Source organism: Ahaetulla prasina, chromosome 8 (assembly GCF_028640845.1).
Source record: "Ahaetulla prasina isolate Xishuangbanna chromosome 8, ASM2864084v1, whole genome shotgun sequence".
Lineage (NCBI taxonomy): Eukaryota > Metazoa > Chordata > Lepidosauria > Squamata > Colubridae > Ahaetulla > Ahaetulla prasina.
This window is the reverse complement of record NC_080546.1, coordinates 11,417,185-11,442,269: the sequence shown is the minus strand read 5'-3', so window position 1 is coordinate 11,442,269 and position 25,085 is coordinate 11,417,185. Positions and strand designations below refer to the sequence as shown.

Genomic DNA, 25,085 nt, shown 5'->3' with positions numbered 1-25,085 from the left:
CTAAAATTATGATTTTGAGATGTGAAGGATCTTAATAGCAATAGCACTTAGACCAGGGCTGGTCAACCTTTTTATACCTACTGCCCACTTTTGTATCTCTGTTAGTAGTAAAATTTTCTAACCACCCACCAGTTCCACAGTAATGCGCCATGTATAGTCGTCTGCGCATGCCTCTCACGCATCGTGGATTGAGTTGGGGGGGGTGCCGGCTACCAGCTCTGCTTGCCTGTTACAGCTGGGTGGTATGGGGGGAGGTGCGGGAGCTATTCTGGGACGAGGCTCTTTTGTTTGCGGTCACACTATAGCGCCATTTAGTTTCACTTACGTAACATGAACTAAACTTATGCACAGGCGATACAAACGAAATGAAAATGTTTTTAAATAATGCTATGAAATTTTTTTAAAAAGTCAATTAAATAAAAAAAAGGAAAAAACCCCTACTGCCCACCATGAAAGCTGGAACACCCACTAGTGGGCAGTAGGGACCAGGTTGACTACCACTGACTTAGACTTATATACCGCTTCATAGTGCTTTCCAGCCCTCTCTAAGCGGTTTACAGAGTCAGCCTCTTGCCCCCAACAATCTGGGTCCTCATTTGACCCACCTCGGAAGGATGGAAGGCTGAGTCAACCTTGAGCCTGGTGAGATTCGAACTGCCAAATTGGAGTCAGTCAGCAGAAGTGACCTGCAGTACTGCATTCTAACCACTGCGCCAAATACAGGTGGTTCTCAACTTACGACCACATTTGGGGCCAGAATTTCCATTGCCAACCAAGGCAGTTGTTAATTGAGTCTCACCTGATTTTGCTACCGTTTTTTGCCACGGTGGTTAAGCAAATCACTGGAGTTACTAAATGAATCATACGCTTCATTTAGTAATTCTAAATTTAGTAAATTTAGAATTTAGTGAATTCGGCTTCCCGCATTGTCTGGGAAGCTTGCAAATGGCAATCACGTGACCCAGGGACGCTGCAAAGATTTCTAAATACAGTCCAGTTGTCAAGCACCCAAATCAGGATCGTGTGACCGTGGGATACAGCTGTGGTTGTAAGTGCGAGGACGGATTGTCAGTCACTGTCTTTGGTGCCGTTGTAATTTTGAATGGTCGTAAGTTGAGCATTGATTGTCAGTCACTTTTTTTGGTGCCATTGTAGTTTTGAATGGTTGTAAGTCGAGGATTACCTGCACAGGTAGTCCTTGACGTATGACCATAACCGAGCCCAAGATTTCTGTTGCTAAGTGAGACATTTGTTAAGTGAGATTTGCCCCATGAATCACTCCACTTGCCAAGCTAGTAACCCGGCTATTAAGTGAATTTGGTGTCCTCATTGACTTTGCTTGTCAGACGGTCGCCAAATGGGATCACCTGACCCAGGGACGCTGCAATCGTCATAAATCTGAGTCAATTTCCCAAGGGTCTGAATTTTGCCCACGCGACCATCGGGGTGCTGCAATGGCTGTAAGTGTGAACAATGATTAGAGGTCACTTTTTGCGCTGCTGTTGTAACTTCAAAAGGGACGCAGTGGCTCGGTGGCTAAGACACTGAGAGCTTGTTGATCAGAAGGTCGGCAGTTCAGTGGTTCGAATCCCTAGTGCCGCTTAACGGGGTGAGCTCCCGTTACTTGTCCCAGAGCCAGAAACGAGGGGAACCATGTGCGGGGGAACCTTTACCTTGTAACTTCAAATGGTCACTAAATGAACTGTTGTAAGTCTAGGGCTACCTGTATTTAAGGGCTATCCCAACTTTGGGTCACCTTTGCTTCCCTATATTGGAAAGCTTTAAAAACTTCTGTTTCAGCCCAGATAGGAGTTTCCAGTTCTGATCTCTTGTTGTGAACCTCTCTTGGTTGTGAACCTTCAACACCAGATTTTCCTAAAGAAGAATGTCCTGATTCAAAGAAGTTCCCTGGTAGCATCTACCATGAGCAAGATAGCCTTTAGCCTCCATAAGTCATCTTTTATTTCCTTATTTAGGTTTTTCTCTCAGTACATTCCACTGCAAATCTCCCAGAAGAAGAATATGCGTCTTAGAAGCTGAACATTTTTAAGATTTTAATTTTAACTCATAGGATCATCTGTTACAACATCCTTCCTGTTGAAGACTACTTCAGCTTCAATCACAACAATACACGAGCACACAATAGATTTAAGCTTAATGTGAACTGCTCCAATCTTGATTGCAGAAAATATGACTTCAGAAACAGAGTTGTTAATGCCTGGAATGCACTACCAGGCTCTGTGGTCTTTTCCCAAAATCCCCGAAGCTTCAACCAGAAACTACTATTGACCTCACCCCATTCCTAAGAGGTCTGTAAGTGGCGTGCATAAGAGCACAATGTGCCTACCATTCCTGTTCTAAAGTTCCCTTTGATTGTATCCGATTTCATATCGTTATTACATACTTATGGTTATATGTATGTTTATATATTGTATAGTTATTTCATGCTTATGCTTATATATAATGTTGTGACAAATAAATACAATAAAAATAAATAAAATTTGGATCATTCTCCACAGTCATTCGGATCAAAATAGCAGTCGTAGTGGGCTTCACTATTCATGTCTGCCCTACCTCCAGAAGTCCTCTGGGCTAAACTGGAATAGAGTCATTCCTGCCTTTAATCTGTTTTGACAACGGAGTTACAGATTGTATTACCCTGACAGTCTGGATGTGACTGTTTTGTCTCTATTATTTGTGCTCTTGACAAATCAGCTCCCCGGAGGGGGCTAATAATACCCAACGCCTGAATTATGTAGAATGCTTACATCTCAATTAACCTTACACACCAAGCTAATCTGGCACATAACTGATAACTCTTCTTCCTCTTTATATTTCTCTCCAACTTTCATTCATTCATGCAGCAGCCACTAAATTGTGCTTTGAGAGTTTCAAGAAACATAGAATCTATATAAAGTAGAAAGAAGTTATGGGTTGTATGATAAATGGGGTGTAAATTGTTTAGAAGTTTATGGTATGGGGAATATGGGGAAGAATATGAGGTAAATCTTAAATTTATATAAGGAAAGATGATGTTTATTATTATGTATGATGGATATACAAATATTATGGATTATAAGGTATACTGAGGAATAATTTTTGATATTACAACATTGGAAGATGGGATATTGTTTATTATAGAAGATTGGACTTTAAACCTAATGGACTTAGATGAGAAGGTAGAATTATGAGCATATTTGAAAGATTATTTTTGAAAGATATATATAATGGAGATTGAAATAACAAAATATTAAATAGCTTCTAAATGAATAGAAGGTAATTGTATTAGTATTAATATTTTCCTTTTTCTTCTTTTTTTGTGGAAAACGGGAGTTGAGGTTCAAGAAGAGGGATGGGAGTTTATGTTAATTAGCATATTTTAGTTTATGATTGTTAGATATTATACCCTGTATTTGCTCTGGGAAGTCGGGGGAGGGGGGAGAGGAGGGGGGAAGGAGGGAGGAGAGAGGAGGGAGGAGGGAGGGGAAGGGTTAGGGTTGGGGGGAGGGGGAGGGGGGATGTATGGGGGAAAAAATCTTGTAAAACTTTTTCAATTAAAAAAAAAAGAAACAGAGAATCTGAGCAATAAATATTGAGGGTTGGTTCCAGGCAATTCGGAACCTCAACAGCAGAACCTTGAGTTATAGTCAAAGACATCTTGGAAACAGATGAAGGAGCTTCAATTATTCCTAGCTTCAATTATTGATTAAATTATTGGAGGTGGACTCTTTGAGAGCTGTATGCAATGAAATTTCATTTTAATGTACAGGTATGCCAATTAGTGTACATTCAAAGCGACAATATTAAGTTATCGTTCTCTTCTCTTCTCTTCTCTTCTCTTCTCTTCTCTTCTCTTCTCTTCTCTTCTCTTCTCTTCTCTTCTCTTCTTACTCCACTCTACTCCACTCCATCATCATCATCATCATCATTATTATTTACTTTATTCATTAAATATGAAACTCAGTCAACTTAACATTCAAAAAGACATCACAAATACCATTGACTGGTGCTAATGGTTGATACGGGTTGCTGCCAGCATCCTAGATATCAACCAAGTACCTTCTTAAGATGTACGATGTTCCAAGTAGCGCAGTTTTTTGCAGTTCTGCTGGTGTTATTGCAGGAAGCTGCAATTTGTTGATGTATCTTATAAAATTCTTGGACATGGTACCAAGTGCCCCGATGACAATGGGTATCACTGTTACATGTTTCATCCATAGCCATGTAGTTTCGATGGCCAGGTCGCGATATTGCATGATTTTTTTCCAGTTCTTTTTCTTCGACTCTGGCATCTCCTGGTATCGCAATGTCAATAAATTGTATGTTTCGGTTTTGGACAGCTGGCGTGTCCAAGTGATGATCTGTCTGTATTCGAAAGTCCCACAAGATCTTCATCTTCTCATTTTCTATAACTTTTTCCACTTTATGTTCCCATGACTTTTTGGATACAGGCAAGTCGTATTTTTTACATAATGACCAGTGGATTAATTTAGCAACTCGGTCGTGTCTAGCTTTGTAATCAGTTTGTGCAATTTTGCTGCATTCACATATTAAATGTGAAACAGTTTTGACTTTGTTGCTGTGGTTATTATTATTATTTATATCCAATTACTTATAATTAATTACATTCCTTAAGATTGAATTTCTTGGACTTGTTTGAACCTCTTTTTCCCACAATGTAAAACTAAGAGGCTAATTGCTCTGATTCTAATTAAGTCTAGTATACCAATACATGTAGTCCTTACAACCATTCATTAAATGACCATTCAAAGTTCTCGAACAGTTATTTTCTTATGCAAAGGATTGAGTGACATACAATTTTAGAGGGACCGTTCAATGTAATTCATTTATTGCATGATCTATCTCTCCATTTTTTTTAACCTATTAAGCAGTGGTGAAATGTAATAGTTACTACCGGTTCTATGGGCGTGGCTTGATGCGTGTGGGGGTGTAATGTGACTGGGTGGGTGTGGCCAACTTTTTTTTTTAACTTTTAAAAGCATTTTTTCTAAAACCTCTTCTGCCACAGGCTCTGACGATCCCAGTTGAGTTGCCTGATTGTCAGAGGCTTTCGTTTCCTTTTAAAAGCATTTTTTTTACCTTTAAAAGAAAAAAAAAGCCTCTGACGATCAGGCAACACAGCTGGGATCGTCAGAGGAGTCTTTTAAAAGCATTTTTTACAACCTCTCCGACCGAAGAGATTGTAGAAAAAAATGCTTTTAAAAGGCTCTGACGATCCCAGCTGAGCCACGTGATCATCAGAGGCTTTTTTTTTTTACTTTTAAAAGCATTTTTTCACCCGAAGAAAAAATGCTTTTAAAAGTAAAAAAAAAACAACCTCTGATGATCGCGCGGCTCAGCTAGGCATGGGGGCGGGCAGGGATTTTTGCTACTAGTTCTCCGAACCACCCATTGCCATCTGAATTGGGCGATCCAGTCTGAACCAGGAGCATTTCACTCCAGCTATTAAGGATATGTGTGTCTATCACCAGACCTTCAAAAAGTTTAATCTAGAAGCATAGTTCTCTTCCTAGCTAGGTGGCTCAGTGGCTAAAACGCTGAGCTTGTCGATCAGAAAGGTCGGCAGTTCGAATCCCTAGTATAGATCTTCTGTGTGAGCAGGGGGTTGGACTAGATGACCTCCAAGGTCCCTTCCAACTCTTGTTACTGTTACTGTTATCTTCCTCTTCAAGGCAATCTTAGAACAGGCATGGGAGATAAGATGGGTGAAATTTAGTGACTAGTTCATATTTACCTACTGAGCATTTGCTATATAACGCTATGTTTCATGTAGATAACAGGCAAAGTTGCAGGAACTGGGTATGTCTAGTTTAATGAAAAGAAGGACTAGGGGAGACATGATAGCAGTGTTCCAATATCTAAGGGGTTGCCACAAAGAAGAGAGGGTCAAGCTATTCTCCAAAGCACCTGGAGGCAGGACAAGAAGCAATGAATGGAAAGAGATACAAGATTCCAAGAGAAAGAAATAAAAGACTGGCCAAAAAAATCAATAAACGATGGAATTTTAGAAAGACTAAGAGATGATGGATAATGAGAAAATATATTAATAAAATGTGAAAACCCCAATAGGTTTTAGGGTAATAGATGGTAATTTAAGATTAGATAATTAAACTGAGGCACTAGTATTAACAGTGTGTTAAAAGATATTGTGAATTTAAAATATTAAGAATTAGAAATGATGGGGACTTTGAGATATACTCCCATGATGGATTGTTAATAATTGGTGTTTTTTGTAATCCTATACATTTGGAATACTGATGTTATGGTGGAATAATGAGTGATTTTTAAAATATTGAATGATAACATTTACTAAGGGATAATAAATATAGGGTGCGAAGAAATGTTATTTATGCTTAAATGAATTAAAGGAAAAATGTAAAAGGAATATGAAATGAGATTAGTATTGTTTGAAGTTGGAAGATTAGAATTCTACATGCTATTTGTATTATTATTGTTAACGTTGTATAAAAAAGACTTGACCCAATCAATGTATTGCCCACAAAACATGTATGTTTATATTGGAAAAATAAAAAACTTAATATATATTTTAAAAAAAGAAGCAGTGAATGGAAACTAATCAAGGAGAGAAGCTATGTAGAACTAAGGAGAAATTCTCTGACAGTTAGAACTGCTTGCCTCCAGAAGTTGTGGATGCTCCAACATTGGAAGTTTTCAAGAAGATGTTAGATAACCTTTTGTCTGAAATAGTATTGTGTTTCCTGCCTGAGCAGGAGTGTTTATTTTATTTATTTTTATTTATTTATTTTGTTGAGTACATATTAGATAATATATATAAGTATAAGCATGAACTGAATACATAAAATGAATACAATTAAAGGGAACATTAGGACAGGGATGGTAGGCACTTTGGTGCTCTTATGCACGCCCCTTACAGACCTCTTAGGAATGGGGTGAGGTCAACAGTAGACAGTTTAAGGTTAAAATTTTGGGGGTTTAGGGAAGAAACCACAGAGTCAGGTAGGTAGTGCATTCCAGGCATTGACCACTCTGTTGCTGAAGTCATATTTTCTGCAATCGAGTTTGGAGCATTCACTTTAAGTTTGTATCTATTGTGCGCTCATGTATTGTTGTCGTTGAAGCTGAAGTAGTCATTGACAAGTAGGACATTGTGGCAGATGATTTTATGAGCTACATTTAGGTCAGACCGAAGGCAGCGTAGTTCTAGGTTTTCTAAGATCATTCTAAGAGTTGGACTAGAAGACCTCCAGGGTCCCTTCCAACTCTCTTATTCATTGATTCAACTGCAGCTGAGAATCAAAACCCTCAAATGGATGTTTTTGGAGTTGTGCAATTATAAATAAGAACTCAAGCAAGCTCACTATCAGGCTTGGCTATTAAAAAGAACTTGCTGAGGGATGCCTGATATATCGATTGGAACATGTGAAAAAAATAACCAGGGACAAGAAGTTACTTTTCCACAGAAATTCTTGTAGATAATATGAAACAGAAGTAAGAAACTTCTCCTCCGCCTGGGCCACACAGCTGATTGTGTAGTTGTTAGAGTTCCAAATAATACATCCACAGCAAACAGAACTCCAAGACAAGTAGGTTTCTCAAAGAATAGGTTTCTTGAATGTATCATATTGGCACAGACTGGTGAAAACCGACTCTGAAGGTTCCCACCTAATTAAAAAGGTTTTCACCTAATTAAAAATAAGGTTTTTCTCCCCTTTCCCAATCAGTGTCACATGGTCCAATCAAGGTGCTTGGAAACTTCACTCCTCCCCTTTTCAGCCACCTATGGGAATGTCCTTGGTTCTCAGGGGAAACTATTTTGTTTCGGCTACAAAACTCCAGCTATCTCTACTTCCCCCTCCCTATCCCTCAGCACCACTGTGGCAGCTCTGAAGCCTCCAAGATGGCCTCAGTCAGGCCAGCTTTCAGAATTGACAGTCGTAGTATCTGTACTTAAATCACAATTCCCCTTTACACGCTGCAGCAACCGAAAGGCTCAGCTTCCCGCAGTCTTCCTAGCCATTTTTATAAGCCTGGAATGGATCTCCTGGGAATGGCCCAGTCATTCAGTCTTCATTCTCTTCCTTGACCGAGGCTGTTAAAACAGTCTGGAGCCTGAACTTAGCATTAAGTGGAATCCTGGATGCAACTGTTCCCTTTCTGGAAACGCTTTATGAGAATCTGCCGGGGCTATTTCCACTCATCTGCCCAACTTCTGCACTTTAAAGCTGATTTTAGACTGACAATCTGTAAACTGCTTCGAAGCAATCTTTGGTTTATGTGGATCATTCCAGCATCTGCCTTACAAAAGTTTCTTTCTCTCTATGGGAAGGATTCCAGTGTATACGACCAAAACTGACCTTGGTAAGGCCACACTTGGAATATTGCATCCAGTTTTGGTCACCACGATGTAAAAAAGATGTTGAGACTCTAGAAAGAGTGCAGAGAAGAGCAACAAAGATGATTAGGGGACTGGAGGCTAAAACATATGAAGAACAGTTGCAGGAACTCGGTATGTCTAGTTTAATAAAAAGAAGGACTAGGGGAGACATGATAGCAATGTTCCAATATCTCAGGGGTTGCCACAAAGAAGAGGGAGTCGGGCTGTTCTCCAAAGCACTTGAGGGTAGAACAAGAAGCAATGGGTGGAAACTGATCAAAGAAAGAAGCAACTTAGAACTAAGGAGAAATTTCCTGACAGTTAGAACAATTAATAAGTGGAACGACTTGCCTGCAGAAGTTGTGAATGCTCCAACACTGGAAATTTTTAAGAAAATGTTGGATAACCATCTGACTGAGATGGTGTAGGGTTTCCTGCCTGGGCAGGGGGTTGGACTAGAAGGCCTCCAAGGTCCCTTCCAACTCTGTTATTATGTTACGTTATATGTTATGTTACGTATAGAGAACTACAGCCACCCATGCATTTATTTTTAAGATTACCTATTGACATCAGACCAACAATCAAGAAGTAAACAAAACAATCAAGGAACTGTCAAACAAGCTAACAGTAAACAGTCCAATCAAAGAACCACCAAGACCAGCACTGACACCAACAGGACAAGCCTCCAGAACAGGGGTGTCAAACTCGCGACCCGCGGGCCAGATGCGTCAGGTGCTGGCTCCGCCCCTGCCCAGTTTAGCGAAGGGAGGAAAAGTCCCGATACATCACATGATGTTGCCATGACAACGCAAGTTTGACACTCCTGCTCTAGAACAAGGTGTCAAACTCAGGTCCGGGGGCCAGATTCAGCCCATGAGGTACTTAAATCTGGCCCGTGGGGCTGCCCTAGAAACAGCAAAGGACCAGCCAGCAGTGGCTCTCCCAGTAAAAATGGAGCTCGGGAGGGCCGCCTGCGGCTCTCCCGAGCTCTGTTTTCGCTGGCAGAGGATTGCAGGAGGCCGTCACAGCCAAAAACGGAGATCAGGAGCCTGTTTTCACCAGCAGAGTGCTCGGCCCATCACAGGAGACCCCAACATGAGTAACGTTGAGCTGGCCATGACCACCCCAGCCCCCAGAGGTCAAACACAACCCTGATGTAGCCCTCAATGAAATCAAATTTGATACCCCTGCTCTAGAATATAAATAGAGGACAAAACCCAATCCCTACTACCACTGATGATGTTACCTAGTTTGGTAATGAAATGTCTGCAAGAAAACAACCAAGCTCAGAGAGCACCAAGGACGCCTCAGAATACTATTGCATGAGTGTGCACCCTCTGAGGCGGGTTTAAGAATTGTACCGCATGCATTGTACAGCATGTCCAGGGTTGCAAAAATGAGCAGGATATCCTCACGTTTCCCTCCTCTTTATTTATTTTTTGATTCTACTTTATTTTTTAATTTTTTTTTTTAATGGGGTTTGGTCATAACAAAATTTCCCTCAAATAAACTGCAGCTCTTTTTGTCATCAGTAGGGGGAGCAAGAGCACTAGAGTAGTGTTATCGCTAGTGTTATATCTCCCTCTACTGATAAAGAAAAGCACTGCTTTTATAAAAAAAGAAAAGGTTAAGAAATAAGTCACCAGACCAAGAAGTTGAGAACTTAAGACATTTTTTGTTCCTTTAGCTCACCTTCCTAAACAAGCGAGCAAACAAACAAGGTCCAGAAATGTCCCAGTCATCTAAAAGATTTTGGGGAGTACAAAAAAGGAAGTATGTCTAGTTTAACAAAAAGAAGGACTAGGGGAGACATGATAGCTGTGTTCCAATATCTCAGGGGTTGCCACAAAGAAGAGGGAGTCAAGCTATTCTCCAAAGCACCTGAGGGTAGAACAAGAAGCAATGGGTGGAAAGAAGGATCAAGGAAAGAAGCAACTTAGAACTAAGGAGAAATTTCCTGACACTCAGAACAATTAATAAGTGGAACGACTTGCCTGCAGAAGTTGTGAATGCTCCAACACTGGAAATTTTTAAGAAAATGTTGGATAACCATCTGACTGAGATGGTGTAGGGTTTCCTGCCTGGGCAGGGGGTTGGACTAGAAGGCCTCCAAGGTCCCTTCCAACTCTGATATTATGTTATGTTAAGTTAAGCGCCATAATGTGTAGTTTTTCACCTCCCCTGCTTTACTGAGTTTGTGTAGGTCCAAGGATATTCTCATTAATAAAAATCATCGAGGAGGGTTACGCTTTGCGTTCTTGCATGCCAACTTCAATTTTCCTTTAATTGGATTCCTTTAATTAAAGCACTCTTTTAGATAAGATAAGCTAGCAGCCAAAGAGGTATCCATTGACAACCGTCTGCCTAGATTTAGCATCTAAAAAAAGCCAAATTAAACAACCCTAGGAGATGTCACATTTCTAGGATTCCCTCCAGGTACATGTTTGATTCCTTTAAATGAGGTTAATTTTGGTTCTCCCTTAGAGATTTTCAGTCTCTTAACTGCTGGCGATTATGAAAGCTATGTGGCCACTATATAAACAATACTGGTTAGGAAAAGTTACCCTGTTCAGTCATAACGTTTCCAAACAGATCTTGGGCAAATCTTACTTTACAAAATAGTTAAAAGATTGTGACGTCCATATACTGTATGTATGTGTATATATATGAATGGGTGTGTAGGTATTAATTAATTAGTAACACAGCTGTTAATTGAATCTGGTTTCTCCTTTGACATGAGATCAGATGAGATATAAGATGAGATATGAGATATATCTGAGATGAGATGAGATATAAGATGAGATGAGGTAAGGTAAGGTAAGGTAAGATAGCCTTTACTGTCATGTTTTACTGTGAGCACACTGGTACAGATTAAAAATGAAATTTCGTTGCCTGCTCTCAAAAGAAAAAATATATCTATCTGTACACAAAGATAACAGATATATATATATCTTTGGTTATTCGGGTTTTCTCCCGCGTAAAATTGGAAGTGTCTTGGCGACGTTTCGACGAAGTCTTATTCGTCATCTTCAGGCTGGTGTTTACAGCTTCGTGCTTTAACGTCGCCAAGACACTTCCAATTTTATGCAGGAGAAAACCCGAATAATCAAAGACCTACATACAAACACCCGCGAAAACCTCAGAAAACAAATATATATATACATACATATACACATATGCTATATACATATACTTGCATACATACATCTTCTGCCAACCTAGCAGTTTGAAAGTACGTAAAAAATGCAAGTAGAAAAATAGGGACCACCTTTGGTGGGAAGGTAACAGCGTTCCATGTGCCTTTGGCGTTTAGTCATACCAGCCACAGGACCACTGAGACATCTTCGGACAGTGCTGGCTCTTCGGCTTTGAAATGGAGATGAGCACACATATATGTATATCAGAGGTGGGTTTCAGCAGGTTCTGACCAGTTCTGGAGAACCGGTAGTGGAAATTTTGAGTACTTTGGAGAACTGGTAGTAAAAATTCTGACTGGCCCCACCCCCATCTATTCTCTGCCTCCCGAGTCCCAGCTGATCGGGAGGAAATGAGGATTTTGCAGTAACCTTCCCCTGGAGTGGGGAGGGAATGGAGATTGTACAGTATCTTTCCCCTGGAGTAGGGAGGAAATGGGGATTTTACAGTAACCTTTCCTTGCCACGCCCACCAAGCGACACCCACCAAACCACATCATGTCCACCAAGCTACACCCATAGAACTGGTAGTAAACATATTGAAAACCCACCACTGATTTACGTGTGTGTGTGTGTGTGTGTGTGTGTGTGTGTGTGTGTGTGTGTGTGTATATATATATATATATATATATATATATATATATATATATATATATATATATATATATATATGTATGTATGTATGTATGTCTTGACGTATTTGGGTCTTCTCCCGTGTAAGGTTGAAAGTATCTTGGCGATGTTTCGACGAGGTCCAGGATAAGACACGATGCCACCACCAATCATCCTCACCAGATTCAAACCCAAACCCATCCCACAGATGAAACACAACCACCATCCAGAGGCCAGAGCACACTGGCACCGCCAGCTGCTGCGCCAGCTGCTGCGCCACCCTCCAATCCCTACACAAGGCCATGAGCACATGACAAGACCTCAGACTCGGAGCCAAAAGAAAACCTGGGATGCTGCATCACAGCCATCTGCTCAGGACATTACATCACAGAACCCAAGAGGCCACAACACCAAAGCTAAGGACGTTACAACACAACCTACCACGCAGGATGTTGCAGCACAAGACTTAGGACGTCACATTCCCAGAACTCAGGACGTTTCCACAAAGCCTATTACCACTACAGGAGGTCACATTCCCAGAACTCAGGATGTTTCCACACAGCCCATTACCCAGGTCATTACAACACAAAAGACTAATGAGCACACAACTAGGACCACATCCACACAGGATGCTACAAAACAGCCGACTAATCTGCAACACCCACTCCACCTACCAATTAAGATGCAACCACAGAGCCAACCAACCCACTTACAGCAACAAAGCCCACACTCCACACATCCCCACTACTATTTATAGAGAGATGGCAGTTCCGACCACGCTTTGCTCGCACAAGCACAACGCCCTAAGCACCAGCCTGAAGATGACGAGTGAGACCTCGTCGAAACGTCGCCAAGATACTTTCAACCTTACACGGGAGAAGATCCGAATACATCAAGACCTACATACCTATACCCGTGAAAACTACAAAAACATATATATATGTTACACACACACACATACATACATACATACATACATATATACACACACACACACATACGGTTATGCACACCCCTTACAGACTTCTTAGGAATGGAGTGAGGTCAACAGAAGACAGTCTAAGGTTAAAGTTTTGGGGTTTGGTGATGAAACCACAGAGTCAGGAAGTGCATTCCAGGCATTGACCACTCTATTGCTGAAGTCATATTTTCTGAAATCGAGTTTACCTTAAGTTTGAATTTATTGTGTGCTCGTGTATTGTTGTGGTTGAAGCTGAAGTAGTCCTTGACAGTTAGGACATTGTGGCAGATAATTTTATGAGCTACGTTTAGGTCAGAATGAATTCTGGGAGTTAAAAGTCCCCAGATCTCAAAGTTGCCAAGATTGAGAAATGTCTGATGTAGGTCACTAAAATCAGAATTCACTCCGAGAATATTTGGAGTACGAAGTATCACCAGACCTTTTATTGATTCTGTGATTTTTTTTTAATGCATTAACTGGTGACGGCTCATCTTTATTTTGTTTGATTGGCGTATTAAGGGATGTTTTATTGTGCTGCTCTGCACCGTGATTTTTATTTTTATTTATTACATCCGCAGACTCTTTATTGGATAGTTTACAGAGGTGTTGAAAAGCGCTAAGTGTCTCCTCTATTGCAGTGGCTATAAATAGGGCCAATTAATAAAGAAGTTGGGGCATTTTCCTTTAGCACCCAACGTCTACCACTCTCAACTCAAATGAGGTAGGCAAAGATACAAAAAAGAAAAAACTATTGATGGACTTAATTGTCCTTGTCTAAAGACTCCGAAATATCTTCTGGGTATCGAGCAAGCCTGAAAATGAGAGAAATGGATACGGAAGATTACACAGAAACATTTCGGCTTTCTGTGCTTCCCTAATGTTGATTTAATTTTAGGTCTAGAGCAGTGGTTCCCAACCTTTTCTTGTTTGAGGCACAACCTTTTCTTGTTTGAGGCACCCTTGGAAAGCCTTTCAAAAGTTCCCGGCACCCTTATAAGGAAATAGATATTTAAAATCTCCGTAGCTCAAAAGTTCCCGGCACCCTCAAAAGATCTCACGGCACCCCTTAGTGCCGCGGCACACTGGTTGGGAACCACTGGTCTAGAGAGACCGTATTATACAAATCTTTCAATTTCTGGTAATTTCTGAGATGAGGGGAGTGAGGTGACTTATTTTCTCCCATCCTGAAGGAATAATTTCTGATTTTTGTCATCAGTTTGGTGCTGAATAGATCTTTGAGAAGATACCACCAGAGAAATTATACCTTCAGAAAGAAGAAAAGGTAGAAGTAATAAGGAGTCCCTGCAGATTTTACTATAGGAGGCAGTACTCATCTCCGTTTCAAGGCCATTTAGCTGTCCGAAGACATTTCCGTGGTCATGTGGCCAGCATGATGAAATGGAGGGCTTTTACCTTCCCACCCTGAAGCGGTACCTATTTTTCTACTTGCATTTGCGTGCTTTCAAACTGCTAGGTTGGCAGGAGCTGAGGCGAGGAAGGGAGCTCACCTCATCACATGGAGCTCGGGTCTCTAACCCGAGCTCCCAACTTTAAGCTCAGCATCTTAACCACTGAGCCACCAAGCTCCCCCTGCAAGTAATAAGAACTCTGAAAATAAAATACAGGTATTCCTTGACTGATACCCATTCAATAACTTACATGGCACTGAAAAAAATGACTTACAACCGGTCTTCCCACTTACAACCACCCCAGAGTCACATGATCAAAATTTGGGTGCTTGGCAACCGGCAGGTATTTACGACAATTACAGCGTCCTGGGTGTCACATGATCGCTGTTTGGGACCCTCCCAGACAGTTTCCGACAAGCAAAATCAACGGAGAAAGCCAGATTCACTTAACAACTGCAGTGAACTCCAGTAAAAAAATAGGTCGTAAAATGAAGCACGGCTCAGTTACCTTGTTTCGGCATGGAAATTTCTGGTTCCAACCATGGTCTTAAGTCAAGGATCACCTGCGTCTTGTTGTCTACATCAGGGGTGTCAAACTCAAGGCCCAGGGGGCAGATCCGGCCCATGGGGTGCTTAGATGCGGCCCACAGGGCTGCCCTGGAAACAGCGAAGGACCGGCCTGCAGTGCCTCTGCCAGAGAAAACGGAGCTCGGGAGCCCATTTTCGCTGGTAGAGCGTTCGGGCCACTAAAGGTGCTCCTGACACGAGTGACGTTGAGCTGGCCACGCCCACCCCAACCACACCCACCCACCTCCCGCAGCCAAACACAACCTTGATGCGGCCCTCAATGAAATCAAGTTTGACACCCCTGGTCTACATTAATCTTTCTAACACAAGTTAATAAGCAGAGCAACCACCGTCCTCACCCCCTCTTGACAATACAAAAGATGTTTTCAATAACACCGTTTTTAAAGTACCATTCTCTGCACACTCCGCATTCAAAAAGTATTTTATCAGCTACCAACAAATATGCATCAAATACCAAAGTGCTTAGCCTGTATGGAATACCATTACATCTAATGCTTGTTTTTCTAGGCCGTTTCCTGGGAACTGCGAAGTCTGGTCACGTAGCGTTTGTTTGTTTTTCTTCAATCTGGAAGAGTCCTTTGCGACTTAAATGAAAAACGTGCAGAAGAAATGTTCCTTTTCCAAGGGACACAGCGATACAAAGGCACACAAATGTTTGTATACAGGTAGGAACTTTACTATCATTATCATCGTAGGCAATATAGTCTTGCCAGATTACCTTTCTAGAAAGTGTTGTGGACTCTCAGCAGCTCACAGAATGGTGACCTATTCTCAAATCCAGCTTGAGGCCGTCATTATTTATTTATTTATTTATTATTTAAATTTATATACCGCCCTATCTCCCGAAGGACTCAGGGCGGTTTACAGGCATTTAAAAATAGATAAATACAGTCTAAAAACAATTAAAAAACTTATTCTAAAAGCCTAAATTAAAAATATGAAAATAAAACCCAGTTTAAAACCCGTAAATTAAAATCTAGCTCAGTCCTGCGCAATTAAATAAGTATGTTTTAAGCTCGCGGCGGAAGGTCCGAAGGTCCGGAAGCTGACGAAGTCCTGGGGGTAGTTCGTTCCAGAGGGTGGGAGCCCCCACAGAGAAGGCCCTTCCCCTGGGCGCCGCCAGACGACATTGCCTCGCTGACGGCAGCCTGAGGAGTCCCTCTCTATGAGAGCGCACGGGTCGGTGAGAGGTATTCGGTAGCAGTAGGCGGTTCCGTAGATAACCCGGCCCTATGCCATGGAGCGCTTTAAAGGTGGTCACCAAAACCTTGAAGCGCACCCGGAAGGCCACAGGTAGCCAGTGCAGTCTGCGCAGGATGGGTGTTATGCGGGAGCCACGAGGGGCTCCCTCTTTCACCCGCGCAGCCGCATTCTGGACTAACTGTAGCCTCCGGATGCCCCTCAAGGGGAGCCCCATGTAGAGAGCATTGCAGTAATCCAGGCGAGACGTCACGAGTGCGTGAGTGACCGTGCATAGGCCAGGCTTGTGAAAAGCTTTCAAAATTCTCTACCAAATTTTAAGGAAATTTGGATTGGACGATTTCTCTGATTCTGTTGTGGTCCGCCAGCAGCCTACGGAGCTGGCAATGGAGTCGGACAGCGATGAGGCTGAGGTGAGCCCAGGGCCATCAGGGAGTGAGGTGCGGACTCCAGAGCCTCCAGAGACTGATAATAGTGAGGCAGAGGAACAGGAGGAGCCTGTTCCTAATACACGCATGAGAAGAGCTGCCAGAAGGCAAGAGCAGCTCAAGCAAAGAGGACGATTCGGGAGTAAGGCCAAGAGATGATTGGCCCCTCCCATAAGGCTTAAAACAGACCAGCAACGGCATTTGGGCTTTGCCGGAAAATAACGTTGTAGCTGCGTCTTCTGCTTCGTCTACGTCTTGCATTTATTTTTGTGACTTCTGTTTGCCAAGAAAGGCTTTGGCAGTTTGCCTAATTGGACCAAGGTTTGCGATAGGACTGACGAATTTGTGTTGAGAGGAATTTGCTTTAATTTAGTTGGACTACGCTGGGAATGAAGTAATTCTCAGCTGTTTGAATAAAGTTGTTTTTTTTTTCCCCACAGACCGAGTTTCCTACTACCTACTTGGGCCTGGGTCACAAGTGACTCTCCGAAACCTTCCCCCAGAGATTCATGTCATTTCAACCCTAATGACGTTCAGAAAAATCTTGGAAAACTTGGATGGTTCTGCCAGTGCTTAGGACTGGGACTGTTTGGCTGACGGCACCCTGAGAAGACCCTCTCTATGGGAGCGTACCGGCCGGTGGGAGGCATGTGGTAACAGAAGGCGGTCCCGAAGATATCCCGGTCCTATGCCATGGAGCGCTTTAAAGGTGGTATGAAATGCACTCGGAAAACCACAGGTAGCCAGTGCAGCCTGCGCAGGATCGGTGTTATAGAGTGGCTCCCTCTATCACCCGCGCGGCAGGATGGTTGCAGAGTTCCCATTGTTTTGTTTTTGTTTTTATTATTAATATGCTGTCTTCTATTGGCTGTCCGTCTATTCTTTCTTTCAGCTATCAATTGTCATTAAGGAGCTGAGAAACCTTGAAACTGAATTAAATAAATACATATAAGTCAGCAGTGGGTTTCTAATATTCTTACCACCAGTTTGCTGTGTGCATTCTCACTGCGTGCGCCTTCCGTGCATGTGCCCACCTTCCGTGCATGCGCTTTGCTCGCTTGCAATTTGCCTTCCGCGCATGCACCCGTCCTTGAAAACGTGCCTAAATAGGACGAATCTCTGCTACCAGTTCGCCCGAACCGGTACGAACCGGGTGAATACCGCCTCTGATGTAAGTTCCTTCTTCAAGCTCGATAAAAATTAGCAGGAAGAACAATGGACGGTTGTCCTTTGAAGATCACTTGGCGACCGTCTCCAGGAGAGCTTTTTACCAGGTCCACCTGGTCCGCCAGTTGCGCCCCTTTCTAGACCGGGATGCCTTATGCACGGTCACTCACGCCCTCGTCACTTCTCGCCTGGACTACTGCAATGCTCTCTACATGGGGCTCCCCTTGAGGTGCACCCGGAGACTTCAGTTGGTTCAGAATGCAGCCGCGCGGGTGATAGAGGGAGCCACTCGTGGCTCCCATATAACACCGATCCTGCGCAGGCTGCACTGGCTACCTGTGGTTTTCCGAGTGCACTTCAAGGTGCTGGTTACCACCTTTAAAGCGCTCCATGGCATAGGACCGGGATATCTTCGGGACCGCCTTCTGTTACCACATGCCTCCCACCGGCCGGTACGCTCCCATAGAGAGGGTCTTCTCAGGGTGCCGTCAGCCAAACAGTGTAGGCTGGCGACCCCCAGGGGGAGAGCCTTCTCTGTGGGGGCACCTACCCTCTGGAATGAGCTTCCCCCAGGACTTCGACAACTTCCTGACCTCCGGACCTTTCGCCGCGAGCTGAAGACGTATCTATTCTTCCGAGCAGGACTGGCTTAAATAGGGTTTTTAAATATGGATTTTATTGGGGTTTATTTTATATTTTGTATTGTATTTTAAATTTTAGGCCATATTGAATAAGTTTTTTTAAGAGTGTTTTTATTGTAATATATTGTATTATTTTATCTGCCTGTTCACCGCCCTGAGTCCTTCGGGAGAAGGGCGGTATAAAAATTAAATTATTATTATTATTATTATTATTAATGGGAGGATTTTTCTGCCCAATCATAGCATCAAAAGGCAAATTTTGAACTGGCCAGGAAAAACTTTGCAGGATAGCCTTTTAGGCAAACTGTGTCCATAATGTCTTTCTTGACCCATGAACTCCAAATTCCATCATTCCTTTCCAAAAATTATACAATTGGAACACTGCAATTGGTGAGATTTTGACATTTTACACAAGGTCTCAAGATGATGCCACCAGAACTGAGTTTGAACCACCTGGTGACATTTTAGAAACAGGGAGTGGGAGATCTGTAAATTAGGCTGACGGCTTCTGATCACATAAGAGGCAATGAGATGGAAAAGTTATGGCATATAGCAGGGGTGTCAAACTCAAGCCCAGCGAGCCATCCAGCCTGTGGGGTGCTTAGATCTGGCCTGTGGAACTACCCTGGATCTAGCGCGCGCGAACCTCCTGAGTTCCGTTTTTACTGGCAGAGGGCTAGCAAAACAAACTAAAAACAAAACAAAAGGAGAAATGTTTCCCCTTTTGCATTTGAACATGCAAGAAGGGACAGGAAAGGAGAAAGGGAAAGAGGGAAAAAAAGAAGAAGATGGGAAGATGGGAAGAGAGCAAGGAAGGAAAAGTAAGGAAAGAGGGGAAGGAAGAAGAAAGGAGAATGAAGAGGGAAGGGAAGAGAAGAGAAGGGACGGAGGGAGGGAGGGAGGGAGGGAGGAAGGAAGCAAGGAAGCAAGGAAAGATTATAATGAGAGTGAGGGAGGGTCTGAGGGAAGTCCTGCCTTAGCACTTGGCCACCACAGGTGCCCCGACACAAGTGATATCGAAGTGGCCACGGCCACTCCAGCCACACACCCCTGTCGTTGTTCCCCACCCCACCCCGAGGTCAAACACAACCCTGATGTGGCCCTCAATGAAATCAAGTTTGACACCCCTGGCATATAGCATCTTTCTCTTATGCAAAGGATTGAGTGGCGTACAATTTTAGAGGGATGGTTCAATATAACTCATTACTTTCATTATCTATCTTTTCTTCTTTCTTTCTTTTTTTTAACCTATTAAGGATATATGTATATATCGCCAAACCATCAAAGAGTTTAAAATAAGAGCAAAGTTCTCTTCCTCCTCGTGGTTTTTTTTTTTTTAGAACAAGCAGGGAACGGTTGCAGTGTCCTGGGGTCATGTGATCACCTCTTGAGATCTTCTGACAAACAAAGTCAAAGTCAAACAAACGCTTAACAATTCAAGAGGTTCCATACCTCCCAACTTACCGTATTGTGGCTTGTCCCTGATTGTATAGATGATCGCAGAATCCCTGGCCCCAAACATCTCGGCTTGCAGATTTTTTTTGGTGATTTGCTGCATGCCTCTCTCCGGGACCCAAACGGTAGAGCTGATAACCAGGCGAGGAATGCTGCTGCCCTGCAAAAAGAGATCGAAAAGGAATAAAGTCATTTAAATTGAAGCGGTGAATGGGAGGCAAGGTTGGAAGATAAGAATAGCCCGAGTCTTTTGTGTATTCATGGAACAGATCTTAAGGTGACATCTTAAAACAAGGCACCGGCTGAATTTCCAAAGGGATGGCAATTTATACCGTCATCCAGAGACCGACTGAATGCTCTAACGGTGGTACTGGTTTCTACGAACTTGTCAGGCGCAAGAAATCAGAAGGCAGGATAGAGTTCAAAAGCACTATAATTTTATTTTATGTTACGCTCTGTGAGAACTCTTCCCCCCGCCGAGAATGAAATATTTTGGGGGATATAAAAAAGAGGCAGAATCTTACATTTCCCCAAAGGAGAAATGGAGAAACATGTTCTTAAAGGCAGAAAGCAGCCCCAGGCTTCCTGCATAACAAAACGGCCGCCAGCAGATGCCTGAAATCTTTAGAGACGGATATTTTGTGCCCATTCAGAAAACCGGGCCAATCTATTCATAAACAAAACATCTTCAGCTCCAGCTGATGGAATTAAGAAAGGACAGGACAGGACCTTCAGGACGTAATAGGATCAACCCACCACCAGTTGAATAATTAAAGCACACAAAGAAAACCTCAAAATTACAAAATACTGTAAACCAGGAGTGTCAAACTTGATTCCATTGAGGGCCGCATCAGGGTTTTGTTTGACCTTGGGGGTGGGGGGACATGGCCAGTTCGATGTTACGTGTCAGGGGCACCTGTGGTGGCCCAAGTGCTCTGCCAGCGAAGACGGTGCTCCATTTTCACTGGCAGAGGCATCACGGGCTGGTCCTTCACTGTTTCCAGGGCAGCGCCATGGGCCAGATCTAAGCACCCTAAGGACCGGATCTGGCCCCCAGGCCTTGAGTTTCACACCCCTGCTGTAAACTGCATAAAAATACTTGCACTCATCAAGCTAATTTGTCAACTGTCCCAGAACTGCATGCTGTTGTTGATTCTGCTCATCAGTGAAACTTCTCTCCAATCAGCCTCCCATTTTATTTCCAGCGTCTTTCTCCTGGTTTGGAACTAGATCTGATTTTTGTTACTACCACCCATTCCCAGCGGAATGGGACAAATTTGCAACAGCCAACATGCTGCGGCTAACTCGTCACAGCCAACTCACCACAAGCCACTCGCCACAGGATAATTCGCCACGGCCAACTCGCCGTAGGACAATTTGCTGCGGGACAATTTAACAATTCTATTTAATTATTTAAAAGAAAGTTAAGAAATTATTTTAATTTTTGCAATTCACATTTCATTCTCTCCCTCTTTTTGCATCCTTTCTTTTCACGATTTCTTTGTTATCAGTACTGTAACTCTGTCCTTTGTGACTTATTCAATCAAATTAAGCAAACTCTGATTTAGCTGTGGATCCAGTTAAGTAGTCCCTGAGATTTTCCAACAGCTCATTGTGAAAGGTAACCGGAGCAAAGAGGCTATTTTAAGTTACAACTCAGTGGAAATCTGCAAAACACGGATGCAGATTAAATCCATTAAACCCCTGTCCTTGATCGTTATTATTATAATTAATTTTGCTGTGCTTCTAATTGCTAGAGAATCCTAACGAGCTCATCGGGAACGTTTCTGGATGTTCTTGAAGGCTTGGGATGGCAGGTCAATGAGCTCATTAAAGTAGACTGTTTTACTCAGTAGAAAATAGGGAATCTATTCAGAAATCCATCATTCCTAAAAGCAATGCTGTATAATCAGTTCACACAGTTACCTTATTGTATCAAGGATAAAACCAGAGAGATTTGAAACATTTTGAACAATTAAGGAAACTTTTGTTGGAGAAGAGCAGGCAGATCCGGGGTGATGGTGAGGTTAAATGTATTATCAGCTTAGAGTCCTTACATTGCCACAAAGATCCAAGTCCAGCCCCCCTTGAATTTCTTTGACCCTTAAAGGTAAAGGTAAAGGTTCCCCTTGCACACATGTGCTAGTCTTTCCCGACTCTAGGGGGCGGTGCTCATCTCCATTTCAAAGCCGAAGAGCCAGCGCTGTCCGAAGACATCTCCGTGGTCATGTGGCCGGCAGGACTCAACACCAAAGGCGCACGGAATGCTGTTACCTTCCCACCAAAGGTGGTCCCTATTTTTTCTACTTGCATTTTTACTTGCTTTCGAAACTGCTAGGTTGCAGAAGCTAGGACAAGTAACGGGAGCTCGCCCTGTTACACGGCAGCACTAGGGATTTGAACTGCCGAACTGCCGACCTTTCGATCGACAAGCTCAGCTGTCCCAGCCCCTGAGCCACCGTGTCCCTTATCTGGTGCCAATTCAGATTTGAACGTTAGTTGACTAGTTTCTTGTGTATAGGGTTGAACAATTAATCCTTCTGAATTGCAACTTAATGCTGGACATTAATCTCATTTAATTCTGCCTCCTAGTTCTACCTGCTCTTCCTAACAGACAGGAAGCAGCAGGTGAAGCTAAGCAGAATCACATCAAATACCTGTACAATTAGCACAGGGCCCCCACAAGGCTGTGTGCTCTCTACACTTCTCTCCTCTCTATATACCAATGACAGCATCTCAAATAATCCATCTGTTAAACTAATGAAGTTTGCAGATGACACAACAGTGATCGGTCTCATTCGAGACAATGATGAATCCGCATACAAAAGGGAGGTTGAATAACTAGCCTCATGGTGCGACTGGAACAATCTGGAACTGAACACACTCAAAACCGTAGAAATGGTGGTAGACTTTAGGAAAAACCCTCCCATACTACCACCTCTTACAATACTACACAACACAGTATCAACAGCAGAGATCTTCAAATTTCTAGGTTCTATCATATCTCAAGACCTAAAATGGACACCTAAAATCAAAAATGTCATCAAAAAAGCACAGCAAAGAATGTTCTTCCTGCGCCAACTCAGAAAGCTCAAACTGCCCACGGAGCTGCTGATCCAGTTCTACAGAGGAATTATTGAGTCTGTCATCTGCACCTCTATAACTGTCTGGTTTGGTTCTGCAACCCAACAAGACAGACACAGACTTCAGAGGATCATTAAAACTGCAGAAAAAACAATAGCTACCAACCTGCCCTCCATTGAGGACCTGTATACTGCACGAGTCAAAAAGAGGGCTGTGAAAATATTTACAAACCCCTGACATCCTGGACATAAATTGTTTCAACTCCTATCCTCAAGACGCTATAGAGCACTGCACACCAGAACAACTAGACACAAGAACAGGTTTTTCCCAAAGGCCATCACTCTGCTAAACAAATAATTCCCTCAACACTGTCAAGCTATTACTAAATCTGAACTACTATTAATCTTCTCATTGTTCCTATCACCCATCTCCTTCCATTTATAGCTGTATGATTGTAACCTTGTTGCTGGTATCCTTACGATTTATATTGACTGTTTCCTAATATGATTTGATTGCTTATTTGTACTCTATGACTATTATTAAGTGTTGTACCTTATGATTCTTGACGAATGTATCTTGTCTTTTATGTACACTGAGAGTGTATGCACCAAGACAAATTCCTTGTGTGTCCAATCATACTTGGCCAATAAAAAAATTCAACTCAATTCTATTCTATTCTATTCTATTCTATTCTATTCTATTCTATTCTATTCTATTCTATTCTATTCTATTCTATTCTATTCTATTACCTATTCCTAAGTATATGAAGGTCAGATCCTGTGTGTGTGTGTATATATATATATATATATATATATATATATATATGTAGGTCTTTGGTTGTTCGGGTTTTCTCCCGTGTAAAATTGGAAATGTCTTGTAGCGTTTGGAGTCTCATTCGTCATCTTCAGGCTTCAGCTTCGTGCTTCTGGGAGCAAATACAAACACCCGTGAAAACCTCAGAAAACAAATATATATATATATATATATATATATATATATATATATATATATATATAAACACTCTTTAGAAGGTCAGATCCTGAAGATGAAACTGAAATACTTTGGCCTCCTAATGAGAAGGAAGGATTCACTAGAGAAGAGCCTAATGCTGTGAAAGATTGAGGGCAAAAGAAGAAGGGGACAACAGAGAACGAGGTGGCTCAATGGAGTCACTGAAGCAGTGGGCATGAGTTTAAATGGACTCCAGAGGATGGTAGAGGACAGGAAGGCCTGGAGGAATGTTGTCCATGGGGTCGCGATGGGTCGAACACGACTTCGCAACTAACAACAACAACAAGTATATGAATTTTTTTAAAAAGGGGAATGCCTTAGACTTCACAATATTTTTCTTCTAGACTTCTCTACAGCTCATTGTTTGAAAAGGTCATACAGGCCCTGATTTTTCAGTACCTGTCTGTAATCAACTATATATCCCGTTATTCCTTTTCCAATATATTTTTGGGGTGTTTGGACAAAAAACTGTTAGAGTGGTTCCATTTCAAGGTTCAACACAGCTCCTTCCTCAATCCCTTAGGAGCTAAAATTACCCCCAAAGCATCATTTCTCCATGATTCCCAAAAAAAAACAACCAAACCCTTTCCTGAAATTAATATGTGAGATCAACAGCAATTAAAAAACGATGAAATAAAAAGGAATAGGCTGCTTAAATCAATTGTGCAGCAAACCGGAAATAATGGATGTGCTTGCTTTTCAGAAACAACTTAGTAACGCAACATACGGAGCATGGTGGAAGAGAAGATGTTGCGTGGAAACAACATGCAGATTTGTTGCTTAAATAATATTTATTCAGGGAGAATAGGAAATACAGGTAGTCCTGGATTTATGACTACAATTGAGCCCCAAAATTTCCATTGCTAAGCAGGACAATGGTTAACAGCAATAGCAATAGCACTTAAAATTATATATCACCCCGTAGTGTTTTTACAGCACTCTCTCAGCAGTTTACAAA

At 42.3% G+C, this 25,085-nt stretch overlaps 1 protein-coding gene across 1 annotated transcript in view; it reads right to left on the bottom strand.

Moving 5' to 3' along the window:
• Window positions 1-25,085, bottom strand: part of FRAS1 (Fraser extracellular matrix complex subunit 1) — a 548,508-nt gene that overhangs the window by 149,466 nt on the left and 373,957 nt on the right. Inside the window, exon 29 of the mRNA XM_058193082.1 lies at window positions 20,042-20,192. Coding sequence (XP_058049065.1) covers window positions 20,042-20,192 — 151 coding nt within the window. The remainder of the gene's footprint in view (window positions 1-20,041; window positions 20,193-25,085) is intronic.